A 21935-nucleotide genomic window follows, 5' to 3' on the forward strand; every position below is an offset into this window, starting at 1 on the left:
AATGGCAGAGTGAGGAGAGAGAGTGCACTGCCAAGCACAGAGAGAGAGAGAGAGAGAGCGCGCGATGGGAAAAGAGAGGGAGAGAATGAAGAAAAGAAAAAATAGGTTTTACTTGCATGTTGTGCAGTTCTATTATTTTTCTTTTAGAATGCTTATGAGTCAAAATTCTATTAGAAGGTGTAAAAGTTCCTAATTCACCCATCCGGCCCCTAGCCTCTCCCTTTTCTTTTATGTTAAGAAAGTAACAAATTGAACTTATTGCCTTTGGTAGAGTGGAAGAGAATAGAAAGATTGTGATTGCGTTTGGTTTGGTAGATGATCTAATCTCATATTTTATAATTATTACAAATTTCTCAAACTCTCATACAAAATATAATAAATAATTCAACTTTTTCAAATTTCAAAACAAAAATTATATTAAAAAATTATATTCTAATAACATTTTATTCTACTTTTAACTTTTATATCATCTTATCTCATCTGTGTAACTAAACGAAACCTTAATCTCTATGAAAAATTATTTATACAGTTCTAGAGTGTACATTACTTTTGAAAAAAGTCGGAAAAATCTAAAACTTGTGTATAAAAAACCATCTTGATAAAAAAAAAAACCAATTTTTTCATGGTGAATTCCACTATTTTTAAAATGTGCATGCAAAACTTGCACATACTAAGACTGTATTTAACATTGTTCATTTTCTAAACAATATATAATTTAGAAAAATACTTTATCGATAAAAAGATCCCATAAAAGAAAAATGTTATACATCAGTCATTATTCACCCCCATATCTCATATCTGATAGTTTTTTTTTTTTTTTTCTAATAGGGTGTGAGATATGAAATAGCGAATAGTGACCGATGAGAATAATTTTTTTTACTATAATTTGATATGCGGTCCTCACTCCCAAGGGCATGTTTGGTTTTCATATTTGTAGTGTTTTTTTTCTTTCATCTTTATTGTAATTTAGCATCACGTCTGATTTTATAGATGTTTTGCGTCAACGGATTTTGATTTTATTGTCCTTTTTTTTTTTTTTTTTTTTTTTTGTTAAAGATGCTATCTTGAGATAAAAAGATGATTTAATCAACTTGAAAAAAAACCAAACAAACACATCCCATTAATTAATTACTATTATTCTCGCTAGTGATCTCTCGGAAAGCCTATGATGACATGAGCCAGCATCAATTGGCGTTAATGGTTTTGATTGGAAAAAACAGGAATCCCCATTCTATGGAAATTCAAGCTGACTCAACTTTTTGGGTTTAAATTTAATTAAATAATTAAAATTTTATCATATACCAATGTTATAAAAAACAAAAATAGTCGTAAACATAATGCCAAGAGATCACCATGGAACACGAATGTTCACAAGAGTTCAAAGCCTGGAAGTGGAAGCCATCTTACGGGTGAAGAACATTTGATCGAAACTTGAGCAAAATGTTATTGGCCGTTGGATTCACGCAGGCTGATGAATTATGACCACAGCTGCTATGTCCCCCCCCACTTTGGCAATCCTTCTTTCTTCTTTCAATGATAGACATGTATCAAACCAATTAAATGTTGCACCCACATGTTAGATCAAACGTTTTCAGAAGGAAAAATGATTCATGCTCCAAAATTGTAGGTACTCATAATTTATGCATGCTGAAAGACCAGGATCGGTCAATATGTATTTTCATATGTTTGTTCCGCATTTACCTGCGGCGGGGCTGCATTTGCGCACGGTCGAACAAGTTTGGAAAAAATTAGAAACGGATAGTTGCCATGATCATGCATAATATCCCTTTGGTCTTAAAATATTATCAACTCAATAATTTGTGATAGTAATTTGATACAACTATGAACCAGATAAGTGACTCTTAACAAAATATATCAACTATAAATCAAAAGCAAACCATATAACAAACCTACATTGTACAAAGACGCCAAGTAACTGCAAATAAACCCCTAGTAGATTCAATAATTACCAGCAAAACCTATGGTGAGCAGTTGTCCGGCCTAGACTCGCCATGAAGTCGTTGATGAACATCACGGTGCAACATCTCCATATATTCCTGTATATATAAGCCAGAAATATCTCACGAGCTCAAACCATGGAAGTTCATAACTTTTGAAGCAGCAACTGAAGAGTCGCACTTCAATCAATTGGCAGGATTGGGTTCACAAATCATAACATTGGAACACTTACGTTAGCAAGACCTTCATCGCTGCACAATTCATTAATAAGATCTTCAGAACCACTTCTGCCAGATAACTGAGCTGCATTTTCAACTACAGAATGGAAAACATTTCCGGGTGGATTCAGTCGCTCAATCCTCTGAGCCACTTGTTGGAGATTGGTCTGAAAAACAAATAAGATAGAGACAATTAGAACAGAAGATGGTATCAACAGAATCAAGAGAAATAAAACATCAGCCCAAGAAAACGGCAAGACAGAATCACCAGTTTCAAATGACTAGATATGGTAACAGATGATCCAAATAGACGGAAAGAGGCAGAATGGTGACTTTAATTTTATTTTAGCTAAAGTACAAAATTTTAGTATTAAGCACCGGACCCACATAAGAACAATCATGAAAACAATGGTCCACAAAATAATAGTCCAGAAAATGTTATCATAGTATGTAATCTAAGCAGTCCTTCAATTTCTCGGTTAGCAACAATAATATACAGATTTACTTTCCAAAACTTGGTTTGTCAACAGAGGTGCTCCAAAGGAAAAAACAAGTCCATCAACAACCTGAAGCAGTTCAATAAGGTAGCAGTATCAAAACAAATCCAAGTATTGAAGCCATGGCTAAAAAGTTGGACTCATGCAAGCGAAGCACTGTTAGTATATTTGACTTAAAGCCCATAAAAAGTAACAAACGTAAAAGAGCAAAAGAAACTACTATATAAATTACTTTATGGATGTGTGCCTATTCAAACCTGGAAGTTTTGTTCATTTTGTTTGTCATCATTGCCCATCCTTGGCTCATTATAGTGCGGTTGGGCTTCAGCTTCCATGGCAGGAAAAAACTGAGAGTGGGTTGATCCACCTCTGAGGACTTGGGAAACAACGGGCATCATCTGTTGGAACATCCTAGGCAAATCAAGGCCACCACCTTGGCCTCTTCCAAGCCCAGCAAACATGCTTCCAAGATCTTGGCTATCAACCTGTTGAACAACTTGACTGACTGTGTTCCTCATCTGGGGGCTCAGAGAGAGCTGTTGCAACACATTCCTCAAGAAATCAGGAGAGCCAACCCCAGCTTGCTCTGAAACACTAGTCAACAAACCATTCAATGAAGGAGTTTGCATGACCTGAGACATCAGACCTGCCATATCAATTGGAGAGGGTAGCTGCTCTGGGGACCGTTCATTTGCATTCATATTATTTACAACAGAGCTACGAGATGCTAGAGACTGCAAAATCTGTTGGCCGCTTTTTCTTATCTGCTGATTCTGATCATCAGAAGTACTAGTGGTCCCCCTATCACCACCCATGACCTTTGACTTTTGCTGCATGCCTCGCCTCTGCTTGCATTAGTATTACATGGATTAAGTATTTACAAAACACGCGATTGACTCATCATGTCACCGAAAGCACCAAAAAACTAAGGAATGTACTGATAGCCCACTACTTCATTTGAAACATAAAATAAAATAATTACAAACAAAGCAAAGTGGCACATGGCACGGACAGCCATTCAACACAGAGAATCACACCTGAGGAAGAATACTCACGTACTACTTTGGAAATATACAAACTCAAGCCATCTGACTAAAGCATATAGGATGAACCCACAACAGGCATCCAGAATGCTAAACATGATAATCAAAGCTTCATAAACTTCTATTGCTTAATCTGTCACCAGCCATACATCTTAAAACAATGTTATCTAAAAAATGAACATCAAGCGGCAAAATACATAGATAAAGCAAGGACATAAAAGCACAAACTAACTATAAGAAACATCAGACCAAGAGAGATAAAGAACTTTTTAAAGATTCCATGCAGTAAGTCTTGCATTTGAAGATCCTCTCAGTTATTATGAGCGCTTTTTTATTATTGTATACAGAAAGACCCCATATGATAATTTTCATGAGATTCTGACACATTATACCAAGAACACCACGTGCAAGGAAAGTTAAATATATAGCAGTAGTTTAAGGATATCATATAACTTCCAATAAGCTATTTAAAATAATATTGATAGAAATATATAGCTCAATTACCTTACGTTCCAAACCTCCCAGCCCTAAACCAAGCGGAACAGCTTTGGCACCCTCAGTTGTATCATGCTTCTGATCAGATCTGAGAGTAGTTTCCTGAGGAAAGTCAGACTTTGCTTCAGTTCCTCCACTTAAACAACTCAGAGAAGTTCCAGAGGAGGCAGAAACATCTTTCAAGCCAGTTAAAGCATTAATATTACTCAATTGGTCGAGTTGGTTAATCAATAAATCAGCACAAGATTCCAATAATAAAAACAGAAAAAACAGAAATAGGATCACCCTATTGCATCAAAATATATACCTTCTGACCTTCACTTTCAGGTGTGCACCCAGGAATGGATTTGCCTAATTCCCCAAATCTGTTGACTGAATTAACTGTCATGTTATTTTGCTGTTCATTCCCCACATCCCTGCCTGCGGCAGATTCAACAGAAGAATTTTGAACAACTGACTCCGGTTGGCCACCTGTGTAGACAAAGAACAGGTTGGTGAGTTGGGTGGCATTAAGTTCATTGACACAAAAAATTAATGGCTTCAAAACCAGAGTACTGAATGAAACCATGGCATCTCCTTGCAAGTTACCAATGAAATTTCCAATTCCTGAATCGACTTAGGACGTAACAGATGATAGTGAAACAGAGTCAAAACCAGAACCTGCAAGACCACTAGGATGTGATGCGCCAACCACTGGATTGACACTTCTTGTAGGTAGCACCCTTGTTGCACTGGAATCACCAGAACCAGCACCGTTCTGACGTTCTCCCTGCATTACTTCTGCACTACCGGCCCTTGTACCAACTGCAGAAACAATTGGCGCAAGCGAAGTACCTGATATTAAATAGCATTAAATCATCATACAGGAAAAAAAATCGATCGGTAAATAATAATTTTATTGATGATAATCCTTGTATTAGAAAAAACAGAGAAGAAAACTCAAGTATATAAGAAATACGCAGTTTGGGTTTGTACATAAAAACTCTCTATTTCTAAATAAGTAAATTAAAATTTTCAGTAAGAAAGAGAAGAAACCTCACGTGATAAGCAATTTCTTACCAGCATGTATATGAATGTTAATGTGCCTTGGAGTAATCCCTATACCAACAGGGCCGGGATTTGATTGAGGAACAGAACCACCAAAGAAGGAGCTGGTTTGATGAGGAAAAGGCTGCAAATAGTACACGATCACCAATGCATAATGGACATCAAAACAACACAATTTTATATAAGCCATAACTACTAGGGCTTAAGGATGATCAGGATTAGCCAAGTTAATCTACAGTTTCTTTTCTATTCTATAGCTTGCTCTACTTATTACATCGCACTTGTTAGATTGTTCTATTTGTTCTCTACTTGGAGAATAAAGCATGCCCGGTTCATATTGAATATACTTACTAAACCTTATCAAAATTCAAATACACTTCATAAAGTATTGGCCTCAGGATGAACCAGTCTTCCAGTTTCAGGAGAAAATTGTTTTATTGCTGAATACAACTGATTCAGAGACAAGAATGATTCGGTCAACCTATTGACAACTAATATTGCAAATAATTGATGTTACTTCAACTAGCCTAAATCAGATTAACCTCACAGTAGCTTACATATCCAACTTCTTCTAAACTAGTCAAAATGAACCAAACACCTGAAATGCTTAATAACATGTAAAGAATTCGTAAAAGCATATGATCATGGACAAACCTGAACCATTATAGGATTAGGCCCTGATGAAGATATGTAAACTGCAGGTCCTGCATTCAAAACAGATTCCGCCTGCAAATTGAACCACGAGATGTTAAATGCCTTCTACTCACCAATGGACGAAGGGATACATGAAGGATAAGACCCATACTGGAGACTGTCCCATTCGCAGTGTCAAAATTGTGCGACCAAGCTCAAGAAGCCAAGCACCTAAATGTTGCATTGCAAGCCCTAATTGTATTGACTCTGCCTGTAATTGGGCCCTTATTGTGGTATCAGAAGAAGATCCCTCTTGCTCCAAGCGTACTGCAATATGCTACAAAGTTGCAGCAAGTTACAAGTAACATATGATCAGATAAGTAGCAAATGTAAAGAATGTAAAATTGACAAATCTAAGAGCATCCCAGCTTCATCGATCACACTTTTCAGAAATTAGAGTTTTGTTACGGAAAAAACTCTTTATCATATAATTAGGAGATCTTTTTATTTTATTTTTTTATGTCGGGGAACCTCTCCAAGGCAGGGTCCATTGGACTCATCCCTGTAGAATAAACCCCAGTCTCGTGCACCGCACCCTCGGAAGTTTCTCTACATGACAAATCTAAGAGCATCCAAGCTTCATCGATCACACTTTTCAGAAATTAGAGTTTTGTTACGGAAAAAACTCTTTATCATATAATTAGGAGATCTTTTTATTTTATTTTTTTATGTCGGGGAACCTCTCCAAGGTAGGGTCCATTGGACTCATCCCTGTAGAATAAACCCCAGTCTCGTGCACCGCACCCTCGGAAGTTTCTCTACATGAAACTGGTTAAATCACTGGCTTTTCACCAGGGGGTGTGGTTCCAAAGGATTGTTTGCATCCATGAAGTGTTGAACCTTGCACCTTGAAGGAAGTGATACCCCAAGACCAAGGCCTTTACCACTTGGGTCAACCCCTTGGAGTTAATTAAGAGACCTTTTTATACATAAGTAATCTAAGATTTCATTAAAATTGCAAAAAGCATAGCCAAGTACACAAGAAGAATACGAGAGGAACGCCTAAAAAAATAGGATAATTAGGAGACATATACAGAGAAATTCATTATTTATTTTGAGTCCTTATCAACAAATATAGACAATTCCAAGATTGGGTTGGTGGGGGGGGGGGGGGGGGGGGGGGGGGGGGGGGGGGGGGGGGGGGGGGGGGGGGGGGAATATTTAGAGAATTAATGAAAGGCATTCCTCTCTTTTCCTCATGATAAATTGTTCTTTTTAATATAAGAAAGATTAATTTTTATTAATGATAAAAAAAAAAAGACCATCCCAACGACACAAGAGGTATGCATCAGATACACCAAATTCGTAGTGAATTATTATCTTACACAAAAGAGGGCACATAGTTTCTAGAGGTAAATAATATTATAAAACACAGAGCACAAAAAGAGGTTAACAACAAATGTACACACTAACAAAGTTTTGATGCTAGACATAAAAATTAGAGGTCCAAATACCCAAGAGGAAGAACCAAGCCACTAACAACGATAAACATAACTACTAGTATTTTGAATATAGTGATTACAGATAGCGCAGCAGCTGCTTGACCACCAAGAAGTCGTTGCCCGTGGCGTAGGACAATGCTCAATGCTTCAGGCGTACGCAACCCCTGCGCATTGGAAGGTAATTCCACCCTCGGTGGGTCACCAGCATTGGTTGAAGATGGATTCGGCTGATACCCTACATCAAGGATAACTGGTTACTTTTATGTAGTTGTTTGCAACTACAAGATTAAAAGGTATTTGGAATATTCACCATTTTGCAAAAATGTTTGCTCCATGTGATTCATAAACTCGGAAAGAGTACTCAGAGAATCAGGAATAGGCTGAAATGGGAAAGGAAATGACATTGAAGAACAATAAAATGCAAAAGACAAGTAAAACATCAAGAAAAGTATATATCACTACCACATGAAGGGAAGGAACAGGTGCTGCTGCTGTAGCCAAAGGGATTTGCACGACTTGAGGTAAAGATTGGAATGGATGACCAGAAAATGCCTGCCCAGACTGTGCTTGATTTCCTGCTTGGATCTGAATTCCAACATTGCCACGTATCCCTTCTGTTTCATTTCCTCGAGGAGCCTGGCCAGCATCATTTGGCTATGACAGGAGGGAAATGCATATAATTATTCATTACATGAGAAAAGGTCACATCATCTCTTTATGTCAAATTTCTTTACTGACTCAAAAAACCCCACTGAGAGACGAGCTTAGTTGAAACCATTTAACAGTAACTAAAAAGCTTAGATTGATCACATGTCAGGTGCCATCCTAATCATAAGCCCCAAAATATGCATAATTTATTGCTTTAAGTTACAGGTAAATGCCGAACAGCATGATTTATGAAGTCGAGACAATAAATTGTAATTCTAGCATATGACCATGTGGATCATGGTAAAAATGCCTCTCTGTGAGAACTGAGATTTTTTATTAAAAAAATGAATAAAATATTATAACCACAATTTCAGGGCTCATGCATCACTCACCAAAGTAGAAGACTGTGTGCCACTAGTACCAACAGTTGTAGTCTGGCCGCCAAGTCCTATAGAATTCAGAACAGCCCCAATAACCTACAACTCAAATAAAAATAAATAAAAAAAGCATAAATGCTGGTGTCAATACTAATGGACATAATCCTACCTCACCCCATACCCCACTACCAACAAATTTAAGCAAGACTTTGATAAACTACAAGCAAAAAGACACACCCGGGAAAGGTCCGGAACAACGCCTTCAGCCTGCTCCCCAACATTAAAGGTCCCAAGAACTACACTGTGTGAAATTTGCCCAATGCGATTACGAGGGTTGCCGGTACTAGGATCACTCCCTGCCAACTCATGTAAATAACCACTATTAATATAACTTAATACTGACAGACTTTCATTCTTGCTCTGAGCTCAATATACAGTGCAAGCACATAGCCCCAAAACCAACCTCTGCTACCATTACTCCCAGCTGCCTCTCCAGAACCTGCACCAGAAGAAGGTTGTGCCTGTGATGGCTGCCTCTCCACTAAATGCAAGGTATGCCCATTCTCCACATCTACAACTGATTAAGGAACTATTGTTGAAAGTTATGGGGAATTTAGAGGTGGCAAATCGTGTTAACAGGTCATATTCGTATCGTGTCAGGTCGTGTATATTATACGATATGGCTCAACCTAAACACGACCCATTAAGCTTAATAGGTCAAATCTCCAAATCCTAACACGACCCATTAAAATAATGGGTTGACACGACAAGATCCGTTTTGACCCATTATGAATTAACTAAAAATATATCAACATGATCCGTTTCAACTCAAATAATTCATTTGACCTGATTAACATAATTTCACATAAAAGTTAAAATCACAATATCTCCCAAAAATATAAAACTAACTACATAAGTCCAAAATTACAATCCAAATAATAAAAACACCAAAATTACAATCCAAATAATAAAAACACCAAAATTACAATCCAAATGAAGTTTGGGAGATGGTCGTGACTAGTGAGAACTGACTCAACTAAGAACTAAGAGAGTTAGGGAATACAAAATAAGGTTAGGGTTTTTATTTTTTTATTTTTATTTTTATTTTTTTTATTTTTTAATGTTAAAAAGGATATAATTGTAATTTTGAGTAAAAAAAATTTAACAGGTCACTAACGGGTTGACCTATTAGTGACCCGTTAATGAATCATGTCTTAACGGGTTAACCCGTTTTGACCCAAATTTGTAACATCAAATCCAAACCCGCTAATTTCATGTCGTGTTTGTGTTGGATTAATGGATCGTGTCACATATTGTCACCCCTAATGGGGATAGTGCTTTATTATTTAACATGAACCCATCCTAGAAACAATAAAATGCCAGTAACAAACTTACAAGTAATCAGAACTATGAACCCCCACTATGCACGAGAATTAAAACATGAACAGTCGACATTTACAATAGAACCTTGAACCTAAGCCCTTTGCATGGTGAGAGGTATGTGCAAAGATAAAACCCCAGGCCTGGATGGTTTTTCTATGGCTTTCTTTCAAGAATGTTGGGATATAGTGAAGGAGGAAGTGATGCACATTTTCATGCTTTTCATTCTAATCTTAAATTTGAGCAGTCATTAAACACTACTTTCATTGCACTTATTCCAAAGATAGTTGGTGCCCATGAATTGAAAGACTTCCAGCCTATTAGCTTGGTAGGTGGGATCTACAAAATCATATCAAATGTATTAGCTAATCGTATGAGTTTGGTGATGGATACACTCATTTTCAAACCTCAAAATGCTTTCGTTCGGGGTCAACAAATTTTGGATTCAATTTTGATAGCAAATGAGTGTTTGGACAGACAGTTAAGAGAGGGCCTTCCGGGGGTCCTTTGCAAGCTAGACATGGAAAAGGCTTATGACCATGTGTGTTGGAACTTCCTATTTTATATGCTTAGAAGATGTGGCTTTGGGGATATGTGGTGAGAATGGGTTAAACATTGTGTTTCGACCGCTCAGTTTTCGATCTTAGTCACAGAAAATCTTGTGGTTTTTTTCAGTCTTCGAGGGGTTTGCGACAAGGGGATCCGCTATCACCTTTCCTTTTTGTTATAGTAATTGAGGCATTGAGTCGCATGGTGGAGTCTGCATTGAGGGGGGGATTTCTTGCTGGTTTTTCAGTGGATAACAATAGTAATGGTGTCAATTCCATTTCTCACTTACTATTTGCGGATTATACGCTCATCTTTTGTGATGTTGTTAGTGACCCGATTCAAACTCTAAGGGCAGTTGTGTTGTACTTTGAAGCTGTTTCGGGACTCGATGTGAACTTGGGGAAGTCAGAATTCGTACCGGTGGAGGGATGTGAGTAATATTGCTTCTCTAGCAAAGTTGTTGGGTTGTAAAATTGCCTCTCTTCCTAAGAAATACCTTGGACTTCCATTGGGGGCGTCATTCAAAGCAAAGAGCATTTGGAATGGGGTGGTAGAGAAGATTGAAAAAAGATTATCGGGGTGGAAACGGCTATATCTATAAAAAGGGGGGAGATTAACACTTATCAAAAGTACCATCTCCAACCTCCCCACATACTATCTTTCTCTATTCCCATTACCGGTGGGTGTGGCAAACCAGATTGAAAAGTTGTTTAGAGCTTTCTTGTGGGATGGCATGGGGGAGGAAATTAAGGACTCGTTTGTTTTCGTAGATGAGATAACATGAATTGAGATTAAAGTTAAAAAGTTAAATAAAGTATTGTTAGAATATATTCTTTAATATTATTTTTGTTTTAGGATTTGAAAAAGTTAAATTGTTTATTTTATTTGTATTGAAAGTTGGGAAAGTTGTAATGATTAGATGAAATGAAATGAGATGAGATGAGATGTTTTCTGAAAATAAACTAGGCCTAAATTTCACCTTGTAAGTTGGCAGAGGGTGAGCTGTTCGATTGCGAATGGTGGGTTAAGGGTGCAAAATTTGAGTACTTTTAACAAGGCACTCCTAGGGAAGTGGTTGTGGAGGTATCAAATGGAAGAGAACTCGCTATGAAGAGAGGTTATTGATCACAAGTATGGTAGTAGGTGGGGGGGTTGGTGTTCTAAGGAGGGTAGGAGATCTTCTAGAGTAAGCTTATGAAAATTTATTAGAAATGAGTGGAACACTTTTGAAAAACATATTAAGTATGAGGTGGGTAATGGAGCAAGAACCGCTTTTGGTTCGATGCGTGGAGTGGGAAGAGCCCTCTTTACACTGTTTATCCAATTGTATTTAACTTGGCAGAAAATCAGCAAGCTGTAGTTTCAGAATTGTTGTGTCGTGTAAATGGGACGGTAACTTGGAATGTCATTTTGACTAGAAATGCTTAGGATTGGAAACTTGAAGAGATGGCATATTTTTCTAGCTACTTGTATTCAACAAAGTTAGGAGGCAATGGTCACCGACCGGTTCGGTCTGAACTAAAAAAATGCATGGTCGGTTTCGGTCTAGTAAGTAGGGGAATTTCGGTCTGGTCCCGAGGTGGGGATTTCTCAGACTGGACCAACCGAATTCATTTTTTTTTTAAATATATTATTTTATATAATAATTGTATAATAAATTATGTAATTTCCATCTAATCTATTCCCATTTACAATACAAAATTTAAAATATGTAATTACAAATTAATATTATATTAATCGTATATTATCAATTAACTATGTGACATCTATGAGACTATGACCTAAGTTGCAACTTGCAAATAAATATAAAGCATGTATGGATGTATGGAATCATGGATAATTAAATTATTTATGCTTATTAGTTATTGCTTCATATACAAAATGTAAAAAATTGTAAATAGCTCATTATGCTTTAACTTAGAACTATCATAAATTATAATACATTAACATACTCTAAGTTAGTAACAAAGTAACAATTAACATCATCAATATAAGTCTATAATTATAAATTGATAACTAAACTAAATCACTATAACTATAGTCTATAATTATAAAGAAATCACTGTAAGTCTAAGACTATAACTATATATAGTATTAAATTATTAATATCACTATGACTAATGACTAATGACTATAAGTTTATAACTAATATTAATATATAACTATACTAAAAGTATAATATTAATACTATTATATAGTCTAATATATTATATAACTATACTAAATCACTATAAGTTTATAACTAATACTAATATATAACTATACTAATAGTATAATATTAATACTATTATATAGTCTAATATATTATATAACTATACTAAATCACTAAGTTTATAACTAATACCACTATATAACTATAGTCTAATATAGTTATACTAATATATAAGTTTATAACTAATATGAATACTAATCACTATAACTAAATCACTATAGTCTATTAAATGTATTACAATTATATATAAATTATAATTATCAATTTTTCAAACCATAAAAAAAAAATTTTAATTATCATTTAAAAAAAAAAAACAGAACCACATTACTTTAGGGAAACGGTGCCTTTTCCTCTCTAGTGTTTCCTCTCGAATGAACCCTAAAATCACTAAGTCTCCAACGCACAAACGTCTATGCCTCTCTCTCGTCTCTACAGCCTCATTGAGTCACTCCCTCGTCTCTGCCTCACTCTCTCGTCTCTATCTTTGTCTCTCTGCAATCTGCCCCACTCAACCGGTCTGGTTGCCTTAGTGCCTCACTCTCTCGTCTCTGTCTCTCTGCAGTCTGCCTCACCCCTCGTCTCTCGTCTCAACCTCACTCTCTCGTCCCTCAACCTCACTCTCCGTCGCACATAACATAGCCGCAACCTACCAGTGCTACCATGAACAGACCCATGCACAGACCCTTGGCGAGTTGGCCTCACCTCACGGTAATTTGTTTTTGTATTTTTTAAATTTGAAATCTCAAATCTGGTAGATGGTTTTATTGGGGTTTTTGAATCCAAAATTTAGGATTTTTGTGATTGTGTTTGTGATTGTATTTGTGTTATTAGGGTTTTGTGATTGGGTTTGTGTTATTAGGGTTTTGTGAATTGTGAATTGTGATTGGGTTTGTGTTATTACTAATTAGGGTTTTATGAGGTTTATAACTAGGAAATAGGATAATTGCATCTGGTTTGCCTCACGTTTTCTGCTTCTCTAACATTTCTCTCTCTATAAACCTCCAGCACTATATAACGTTTCCTGTAATGTGGGAGTATTGTAGTTGAAGTGTTTGCAAGAATTGTGGGGGAGATTGAGAAAGGAAAGTGATGGTTAGGTTTCATTTGGGAAAGAAGATTGTGTTTGAAATGATTAATGTTGTTGTTCTGTTTTCCACTCTGCCTTCTAAATTTCAAAATGTCCCTTGAAGTTCAGATGTAGTATTGTGTCAGTACTGTGTCAAATTGATCTATATATATATTCGATGATACATGATATTTTCTTCATAACCTATGATTTGCAAATACTTATAGCTGTTAATGTTGGCACTTCTCTAGCTAGCTAGATTAAGTATATAGTACTTAATTTAGATCTTCAGTTTCTACTTGATCTCTTGGAAAACCTAATTGTGGAAGATCTAATCCTTCTAGTTATGACATCTCTCACGAATATTGTCGTTTTAGCTGCTAATCAACTATAGTTTGACTAATTATTAATATTTTAAACTCTTCCCTCGTGGTGTAATATCTTACCAGTACTATTTATTTTGATTGTTGATTGATTCATGATGAGTTAGAAATAGTACTGCATGAATGCATTGCCATGTAATTAACGTTTTGGCATAAGATTAATTTTGCCAAGTCAGTATGTTATTTTCATCTAATTCTTTTTTTTTCTTTTCTAGATGGACTCTATTCCAGAATTGATTCCACAAGATTCTACTACAAATGATGTAGAGTCAACACAGGCTACACATGGGCAAAGCATTCCTCCACTCCCACCCAATGTAAGTGTTAATACTAAACCGAGTGCTAGTGGTAGACCTAGGTCAATAGTTTGTGATCGTTTTACAAAAATACCAAAAGGTGATCCAAGTAAATCTAGAGCTGCATGTAATTACTGTGGTGCTTCGTATGCATGTGATACGAAGACCAACGGTACAAAGTCCATTAAGTATCACATTGAAAAACAATATAAGAAATGTCCATTGAATAAGACGGATAAATCCCAAACTACTCTCGGTTGGAGGGCAGGTTTAAGAAGTGGTAGGGGGAATTTGTGCCCATGCTATTTAGTGTTGAGGCTTGCAGACAAGCCTTAGCAGAAATGATTATTCCTGATGAGTTGCCCTTTAGGTTCATTGAAGGAGAGCGTTTCAGGAAGTTTATGCTCGTTGTTCGCCCTAAGTGGGTAGGGATTTCATCCCGTATTACGGTTGCGAAGGATTACTTTAGTGTGTATATAAGGGAAAAAAATAAGTAGAGCAGTGCTCTTCAAGGGCAATGAGTTTCTCTCACCACGGATACATGGACATCCATGCAAAACCTCAACTATATGTGTCTCATAGACACTTTATTGATGATAATTGAAAACTACACAAAAGAATTCTTTCTTTTTGTTTGGTTGAGAATCACAAGGGTGATACACTTGGTAGGGCCATAGAAATGTGCTTGCATGATTGGGAGAGACCGAAAGTACTTGCAATCATACTTGATAATACAAGTTCTAATAACGGAGCAATTTCTTATTTGAAGAAAAAAATCAAGTATAGGAAGGACACTGTTTTGGAACATGAATTCTTGCATGTTCGGTGTTGTGCCCACATCCTAAACTTAATCGTCCGTGAGGGGTTGAGGGAATTTGCTGAGTGTATTGTGAAGGTGAGAGGTGTTGTGAAATTTGTTAAGTCCTCACCTTCAAGGTGGAATACATTTAAGAAGTGTATTGGGTTGGAAGAAATTGCAAACAAAAGTGGCATTTGTTTATATGTGCCAACTAGATGGAACTCCACCTATCTTATATTAGAGGGGGCTTTAAAATTTCGAAAAGCTTTTGAACGATTGGAAGCAGAAAATTCGGGGTTCCTTAGTAGTGTTAGAGACGATGATGACCAAATTGGTGATGTGGTGAATAGGAGAACATCAAAAAAGTTAGAGCCTCCCAATTATAACGATTGGGAGAAGTTAAGGTTTTTTGTAAGGTTTCTTCAACTATTTTATGATGCAACTTTATCTTTTTCGGGAAATTAATATGTAACTTGCAACTCCTTTTTTTTGGAGTTAGTTAAAATATCCGATACAATTGAAGTGGAGTGTGAAGTAGGAAGCCCCGTGGTGGGATTAATAGCCACAAATATGAAGAAAAAATTTGACAAATATTGGGGCGACTTAGATAATATGAATATGTTGTTGTTTGTTGGGATTATTCTTGATCCTCGGTACAAGATGCGATATTATGACTTTGCATTGGAATGCATGTATGCCAATGATCCAACAAAAGCGGTTGATTTGAGTTGAAAGGTAAAAAATGATTTAACCCGCATGTATGAGGTATAAGCTGATAATGAGAAAGGCAACAATTTTGATCTACAACAGCAGCGCACAAGTCCCCCACGTGAAGAAGTAAATTCTACAAATGGTAGTGGTAGTGATAGAGTTGATAGGACGGCAGAAAGAATGGTCATATTTAAGCAATGGTTACAGTCGGAAAACTCTTTGGAGAACAAGAATGAGGTTGTTAGATACCTAACTGAAAGTTGTGAGGCATTCCCAAGTTTTGACATTCTTATTTGGTGGAGGGTTAATTCAGTTAGATATCGTGTACTTTCAAATCTCCGATGATGGTTGAGGGTCTCATTTGTACACAGAATTGGCTTCGTTCTTCTTCTACTCCAATCAACCTTAGGACTTTAATGGATGAGGTGGAAGATTTTGAGCGGCTGTTGGGTATGTTTCTTACTTACTTCATTTTATAACTTTTATGATCTATAATACTATATGTTATATAAATTTATATAAATTGTTTTGTTTCTTTATTGTATAGAACTTGTTCGGGACGGTGACAATTCTATAGAGGCTTCAAATACAATGTCTACACCAATGCAAGTTAATGAGGTGAATCTGTTTTAGCTTGTTAGTTTTCAATTTTCACTTTTGCTATTTGCTAATAATTCCTTTGTTTACACTTTACAACGTACTGTGAAAACTGAAAAGTATGCCAAGCCAAAAGATGTAGGAGGCTAGGACTTAGGAGCTGCAGGAGAATAATTGTATAGTTTGTATTGATGTAAATTGTAATTTGTATTTAGAGCTTTTAATTTTTCAGTTTTTTGGAACTTGTATAATTTTTAGTTTTCATTATCTATGCTTGGAATTTTTTTTTTTTTTTTTCTTTCTTTCTTTTAGAAGCCAAATTTGCTTGGGATAAGGCCTTGGGCCTTATTGGAGTTCTGTTATAGGTGTAAGCAGAGTGGGGGAAAGCATTGTTTATTTTCTACTTCATTATGAGTCGCCAAGGGATTTAGGTGCTTTGATATTTAGCACTTTTGGGATCTTGTGGGTTATGACCTAAGAGGTGGTGAAGTTGTTGGCAAAATCCTTTTGGGAGTCATAGTATTCTAGAAGTTTGAAAAATATAGCCCATATTTGACTTGGCCTTGGGCTTCTAGAGTATAAACTCCTACGTATAAGCTCATATTATTTCAGTTTTATTTCATTATCTAGTATAATTTTTAGTTTTAACCTTGTTTAAATTGTTTGGATGGATTAGTAGTAAGAAAATCAAGTAGCTATTCCTTTTTTGAAGTTTCTGATGGATATAAACAAAATTTATTTTTTATAGTAAAACCTTTTATTCAAATTTATTGTATATTGATTATTGACAATGTTTTTTTTTATGATTATTTTTATTTTCCTTTCAAGTTCTTTTTTTGTATTTTTTGGCTTCAAATTAAATAAAATGTTAGTGGGCTTTCACTATTGGGCCGAAAAAACATAGGAATAAGATTGGGCTATTGGCCCATCATGTATAGGGTTGGACCGAATAGGACCGACCGGACCGGACCAGACCAGACCGATCCTTATGCCTATTCGGTCTGGTCCAAGGTGAGAAAACCCTAGACTGAATTGGTCTGGTCTGGTCTGGTCCACAAAATCTCCTCAGAACCGACCAGACCGGACCAAATTCACCTCTAGTTTTATGTGTAAAAGGAATAGGGAATCGATAGATCACTTGAGCTTACATTGTGAGGTGGCTGGGGAGTTATGGGCCGGTATCCTTGATAGAGCCGAGCTGAGTTGGGTAATGCCTAAGAGTGTGGTAGAACTACTAGCGTGCTGGAACAGGAGGCATAATAGCACTCAACTGGCAGCAGTGTGGCGAATGATACCTTTGTGCTTAATGTGGTGCTTATGGTCGGAAAGGAACGATAGGTGTTTCAACAACAAGGAGCATGCAATGGGAGAAATCTGGAATTTATTTGTATTTTCTCTTTTACAGTGATTTTCTGCTATTGTATTGAAGGGTGGGAATGTCCATGAGTTTCTATCTTCTTTTCAGCTCATTAGAATGTAATTAGGTGTCTCACTTTGCAGACTTCATGTGTACTTGGGCATTGTCTAGTTTCATTCAATTCAATAAAGATTCTTATTTATAAAAAAAAAAATTAAAAAGAAAAAAAACTAAGCCCTTTGCAAACCTTAACAATTTCAGAAAAGAAGAACAAAACACCAATTCTTCTTATTACATTAATTTCAGTCAGCTTGTATTCACAAAGACACAGACACATCAGTGATCAACAAAGCCCTTTCAAACTTATCATTATGACTTGGCCAACAAAAATCTGACCAAGTTAACTCTGTGTGTGTGTGTATGTACCCAACTTTACAAGTTTTTTACTTAAATACATTAGTGTTTGCTTGATGCTAAATGCTTAGATAAATGGCACTCTTATTCATATGCTAGCTGAACACATATTTTTATAATCATATGCTAGCTGTAGTCAAAAGAAGATAGGAAGGTTTTAGATCAAACTATCCCAATAAAAGAAAAGGAAACATTTACAATGCTAAAGAAAATAAGGCAAACTAATATGGATTGCTGTAGATCTCCAAAAACAGTCATGTCAGCTCACATGAAAAGGTTTTAATAAGTATCCAAGTCATAGAACTGAGTAATGTGATCAGTTATAAATGCCTGCGATGCCATGGTTGGATACGATAATCCAAGAGAAGATGATCATCCTTTAAGACCCTTCCCCTGAAAATCAGCCGTTGCTGACCAACTGGGACGCCAGTTTCATTAGCTATTTTCTCCTTAAACAACGAAACACGCATCTGTAATAACTCGACAATGGCAAAAGTTAGACAAAAAAACTATACAATAGACAAATAATCCCATGCATAGTGCAAAACATAACCCTGAATAAAGTAGACTGGCGCTCACATTTTTGTCCACTTGAAAACTGTAGACCTGGGAATCAAGAGTCTTGATATTGAGCTGAACAGTCAAATCTGAGCTTTCCCCAGAAACATTTCCAGTTCTGGAACCTTCATTGGAGTACTGATCTGCCATGCTATATCAACAGAAACTGACGTCCAAAACCAAAAGAATGTACTCAGACAATCCTGTTCAGATCATTTTAAATTATGCAGCACAAAATATACAGCATAGGTGGCATACTATAAAAACAACAAAAACCCCTAATGGTTTAAACAAAAGTGCTATAAAGGGGGTGCAAAAAACCAAAATCCTCAGTGTCTCAAATCAAGACCCACCTAAAAAGGATTGCTAATAATGTACAGGGAATTTATTATCATTTAAGAAGAACAACCCTTACTGACGTAATTAATATATGTTGTAAGCAACCATAAAAACTAAAATTTCTCGTCATAGGTCACATCTTTTCTTTTGTCCATTAAAGGGTGTTGCTTCCAAATGCAAGACTGCAATCTGACCTTTCTTGCATAGAAAAAGGGGTGCAGATCAGCGAATGCAAATACATTAAGATGCCAACTTTTAAATTTCCATTATAGTATCTACTAGGCCAACCTTCTTATCAGCAGTTAAATTCAGAGAAAAAATTACTAGAAGTTTTTTTTATAAGTGTTACTAAAAGTTTACTTGGACTAAAAATAAACATATAGTGCCGGGTAGTGTATTCCCACAAACATTACTACAGGGACAACATCCAAGCCACAACATGTAATATGTATACTAAATCAATGACTTACCATTTTTTTTTTTTAATCCAAGTCACAACATGAAATGTGTATATCAAACCCATGAGTCATTAACTTCCATTATGATTCATGGGTTTGGCCATGTCACAATTGCTAATTTCAATTCCACACACTATTTCCTATATTCAAAATGAATTTGAATCCTCTACTGCTACCCAAGAAATTCAAATTGGCAACTATAAATGCTGTCGAGTTCACTTCATATATCTATTTCTCTCCCACTCTAGACCCTAGAGTTCGGTCAATAACTCTTGGGGATCCAAAGTGCATATCTTATGGTAAAGCCTCCAGGTTCACAAAATCTCTCTTTTCCACCACCCGGAACTGCGTTCGACACCAGTAGGCCGCAATCACCAAGACAAGGATTTCATACTCCAGTATCAATGAGATTTCACTTCCTTCAAATTAAACTCAAATGTATAACAAAACGCAACTTCCCTAAGTTGTTTTCTTGCCAAAAAGAAAAAAGGAGAGATATTATCAAACCCTCAGACTTTGAAATCACGCAAATGCGCATATCCCCTAACGTTCGTTAAATCCTGCTATTCAACGCTATCATTGCTTAACTATGGCTTTCAAGAAATTAACTCGACAAAAAAAAATATCCACAAATACAAGATAGATAACTCCAAAAGAGAAAACAAGGAAAACGAATCCTCAAAATTTCATCCAAAATCAACGGTATGAGAATTTCCAGGACAACACGCAAGCTGCCTATCGCCAAATACACATAGTATAGGCACGAATCGAGCTAGGAATTCAAAAACGAACCTCGCTGGGTGTGTGGATGGCTGGGAAATGAATCGAAAATCGGAGATGAGAGGAAGCTGAGAGTGGGCTGTACTTAACTATTGATCACTGAAAAAGTAGATAACTTGGTGAGTAAGCAAAAAGAGACGAGCTTTACTCTGGTTTACGAGGTTGGAGCACCAAAAAGCAGGAAACTTTGGGACGTATTAAAAGCAATCTTGGCCTGTTTAGCATGAAACAGAAATTCCAGAATAATCTTAGATGAAAAGATGATTAATTTTACTAGGACGTTTGGAACAGCTGAGCTCAGTTGAGCTCAAATTTAAGTATAGCTTAATATTTAAATACATAATTTTTAAATTATTAAATATTACTCAATTTAATATTTCTTTATATGTGGAATTCATCATTTTTTAACTTAAGACTTCTTTATATGCGAGACCCACAACTCTTTCAACTTTACCTAATTACATTTTAATTATCTTAATATCCAACCATATTTAAACTTATTTTAAGTGAACTCTATAAAATTCACTCCAACATTTCAACTCACTACTATTCATAAAGAATTCAATTTATCTCAACTCAATTACATATTCAAGCAACTTAAATAATTAAATATATAGAATAATGAGATTCGATAATTTCTTAAACTCATCATTAAAAATATTTTAAATAGAAAACTTATTTAAATTTGAGATTTTTTGAACTCATATCATTATATATATATATATATATAATATTTAAGTCTTAAATAAGTGGACTGTTATGATTGGAAATTTTATAGAGTTATGGGATAAAATGCACCTAAGCTGTCTCAAGAGAAGTTTGAAAAAATAGCAGTTTTGTTAAGAGGTATATGGCATAGGAGAAATAGATCAGTCTTCAAAAATCACTTTGATGGCCCAAAACAGATTGTTCAATCTGCTATTAAAAGAGTTCAAAGATGCTCAACAGAAGAAGGAAATGGGAAACACAACAAAACATCCAAGACCAGAGAGGGCTATTTGGAGAAAACCTGAAAAATGTTGGCTTAAAGTTTACTTTGATGTTGCTACAGATTCAAAAAACCATAAGGAGTTGGGCTTATAATCAGGGACCATAATGGAAAATAGATGGCAACTTGCAGTGAACCACAGTTAATGTTGTCTTAACCTTTAATTGCAGAAATAGCAGCTATGAGAAAAGCAATTGAGTTGTGCTTAGATATGGGATTTAGCAAGGCGATTATAGAAGGAGATGCAAAAATTATCCTAGAGGTTGCAGTTAATCTAGAGACATGTTGGACAACATATGGGCAAATTATTCAAGATGTCAAAGAGAGTTTGAGAGATTTACATGGCTGGAAGATTAGTTTTGTAAGAAGAAATGGAAGTGAGGTAGCGCATATCTTAACAAAACTGGTTTTGTCGTTAGAGGAAATGCAATGTTGGATTGAGGAAGGAAGTTGAAAAACATTGTACTTTTATGAACGAAAGTTTAATGAATTTTTTTTTTTCTTAAAAAGTCTTAAATTTTATACAGCTAAGTTAGCCAAGTTATAAATAGGTTGTATGTTATCATTATTTTAAAATATGTTTTATCTTAAAAAATAATATATATTACGCTTCCATCTCATATTTATTA

The 21935-nt window shown here is 35.8% G+C and overlaps 1 protein-coding gene across 1 annotated transcript; it reads right to left on the reverse strand.

Annotated features, from left to right (window-relative positions):
- Positions 1-1774: 1774 nt before the first annotated feature.
- LOC121261985 (ubiquitin-like domain-containing protein CIP73) lies at positions 1775-20526 on the reverse strand. The gene is made up of 17 exons (XM_041164436.1): positions 20331-20526; positions 18763-18944; positions 18536-18653; positions 8883-8990; positions 8657-8775; positions 8435-8518; positions 7857-8048; positions 7705-7774; positions 7475-7629; positions 6065-6229; positions 5914-5985; positions 5272-5383; positions 4836-5046; positions 4222-4498; positions 2932-3519; positions 2192-2344; positions 1775-2057 (listed from the first exon to the last, which is right to left on the reverse strand). Exons 2-17 carry the CDS (start codon positions 18889-18891, stop codon positions 1980-1982), a joined length of 2631 nt encoding a protein of 876 aa, XP_041020370.1. The 5' UTR covers positions 18892-18944; positions 20331-20526; the 3' UTR covers positions 1775-1979.
- Between the last annotated feature and the right edge of the window lie 1409 nt (positions 20527-21935).

This window comes from Juglans microcarpa x Juglans regia, chromosome 4S (assembly GCF_004785595.1).
Source record: "Juglans microcarpa x Juglans regia isolate MS1-56 chromosome 4S, Jm3101_v1.0, whole genome shotgun sequence".
In the NCBI taxonomy this organism is placed as follows: Eukaryota; Viridiplantae; Streptophyta; class Magnoliopsida; order Fagales; family Juglandaceae; genus Juglans; species Juglans microcarpa x Juglans regia.

Coding starts and splice junctions, on each gene's coding strand:
- LOC121261985 (XM_041164436.1), bottom strand. CDS start 18,891: ATGGCAGATCAGTACTCCAATGAAGGTTCCAGAACTGGAAATGTTTCT. Junction 7,775..7,856: donor CTGTTCCTTCCCTTCATGTG/GTAGTGATATAT, acceptor TTCCCATTTCAG/CCTATTCCTGATTCTCTGAG. Junction 7,630..7,704: donor GCAAACATTTTTGCAAAATG/GTGAATATTCCA, acceptor TCCTTGATGTAG/GGTATCAGCCGAATCCATCT.